This window comes from Austrofundulus limnaeus, unplaced genomic scaffold (assembly GCF_001266775.1).
Source record: "Austrofundulus limnaeus strain Quisiro unplaced genomic scaffold, Austrofundulus_limnaeus-1.0 Scaffold3, whole genome shotgun sequence".
Classification (NCBI taxonomy): domain Eukaryota; kingdom Metazoa; phylum Chordata; class Actinopteri; order Cyprinodontiformes; family Rivulidae; genus Austrofundulus; species Austrofundulus limnaeus.
The window spans coordinates 8,179,263-8,180,688 of NW_013952405.1; the positions used below are offsets into that span (position 1 = coordinate 8,179,263).

Below are 1,426 nucleotides of genomic sequence, written 5' to 3' on the forward strand. Positions count from 1 at the left end.
AAACAGAAATGTCCCACCTGTAAGCTGAGAGGCTGAATGAACAGATGCAGAGCTGTGATGCAGAAGTCCTCCACTAGAGGGCAGACCAGCAGAGTCCTCATGGAGACTGGAAACCTTCAAGTCAGAAACTGATTTTAAATGTAGCTCAACAAACTTCTCAGTTTTATTTTTTACTCCACTACATTAAATCACCATCATAAAGAAAAAAATGTTTGTTATTATGTTGTAAATCTCACCAGCCCTGGCAGGCGACTGACCAGCCCAAGTGCTGCACTGCTGAAGCCTGGAGGTAACCCTCCCTGTCCGCTGGCGTGTCGCTGAAGAACGCATATGGCTTCATCCAGGTGGTCCTCTATTTTACTCTGCTGTGAGACATGAAGAACAACAGAAAAGATGAGGAGCTTTGCCCTGATCTTTCACACTGAAAGAAAACAGACGGACTCACCATAGACTGAACTCCACCATCAAAGTTAGGTGAAGGCGTGGCCTGGCCAGAAGACTGGGTCCATTGAGATGCAGAGCCTTGGGAAAAAATGTTTATTTAAACAAAAGTTACAATGTTTTTATGCAAGTCAAGAAATGTTGAGAGTTTAATGTCTACACGATCAGTGGTGAAAATGGACTTTTAGATCGCTCCGTGCTGCTGGATAATGCTCTCATTATGCTCAGCTGTGATTTATAATTCTTGTTAATGGAGAAGTGATATATAACCACATGCTGAAAATTACCACTAAAAGTTGTTCTTGTTCTGCTCTACCTGTGTCACGCTGAGCAAAAAGCTCATTTTACATTTTCAACATCATCAGCCAATTAAAAAAATATATTTGTAAAATACAATCTGCAATTATGTGACAACTTTTGACATTAAAAAACGGTCAACATACAGCTCAGCAAAAATGACCCCAGCAGCTGCTAATGACTGAACAGCATCATAATGTAATCTTAAGCCAGCAGAAGTATTTAATGAATAAACTGTGTGAAAGTTTTCATGCTTGGACTCAATGCAGACCCGAATGAGGAAATGACCCCACCCTCTCTTTATTTTTACTATTCTCCCTTCCTCTCCTGTTAAATTAGGTTCTTGTGTGTGAAATTACCTTTGTTTGTGCTTTTTAAAAGTGTCAAAGCATAAAAAAATTATTGTTCTTGTTGCAGAAATGATATAAACTGTGTTATTGTTATTTTATTGTCAAATATGTATGTGGTAAAAATGTATGCCAGCTAGGCCTGTCACGATAACAAATTTTGCTGGGTGATTAATTGTCTCAAAATTTATTGCGATAAACGATAATATTGCCTGGTGACCGTTTTACAACTAATAATTATAAAAGCATAATATGTAAGTGTAATAAATCAATAAACTTTCATTTTTAAAAGAATGTTTAACAAAGCGGACTCTCAGTCTCTAACAAAAAATGCACTTGAA

At 37.7% G+C, this 1,426-nt stretch overlaps 1 protein-coding gene across 9 annotated transcripts in view; it reads right to left on the reverse strand.

Annotated features, from left to right (window-relative positions):
* tcf3a (transcription factor 3a) overlaps positions 1–1,426 on the reverse strand; it is a 30,112-nt gene that overhangs the window by 5,724 nt on the left and 22,962 nt on the right. For 8 of the 9 annotated variants that reach the window (XM_014021132.1, XM_014021121.1, XM_014021144.1 and 5 more), the window contains exons 14-16: positions 446–522; positions 237–365; positions 18–114 (exon numbers count right to left, since the gene is read on the reverse strand). In XM_014021132.1, the coding sequence (XP_013876586.1) occupies positions 18–114; positions 237–365; positions 446–522 (303 nt within the window). The remainder of the gene's footprint in view (positions 1–17; positions 115–236; positions 366–445; positions 523–1,426) is intronic. The other variant, XM_014021104.1, reaches the window with a different exon arrangement.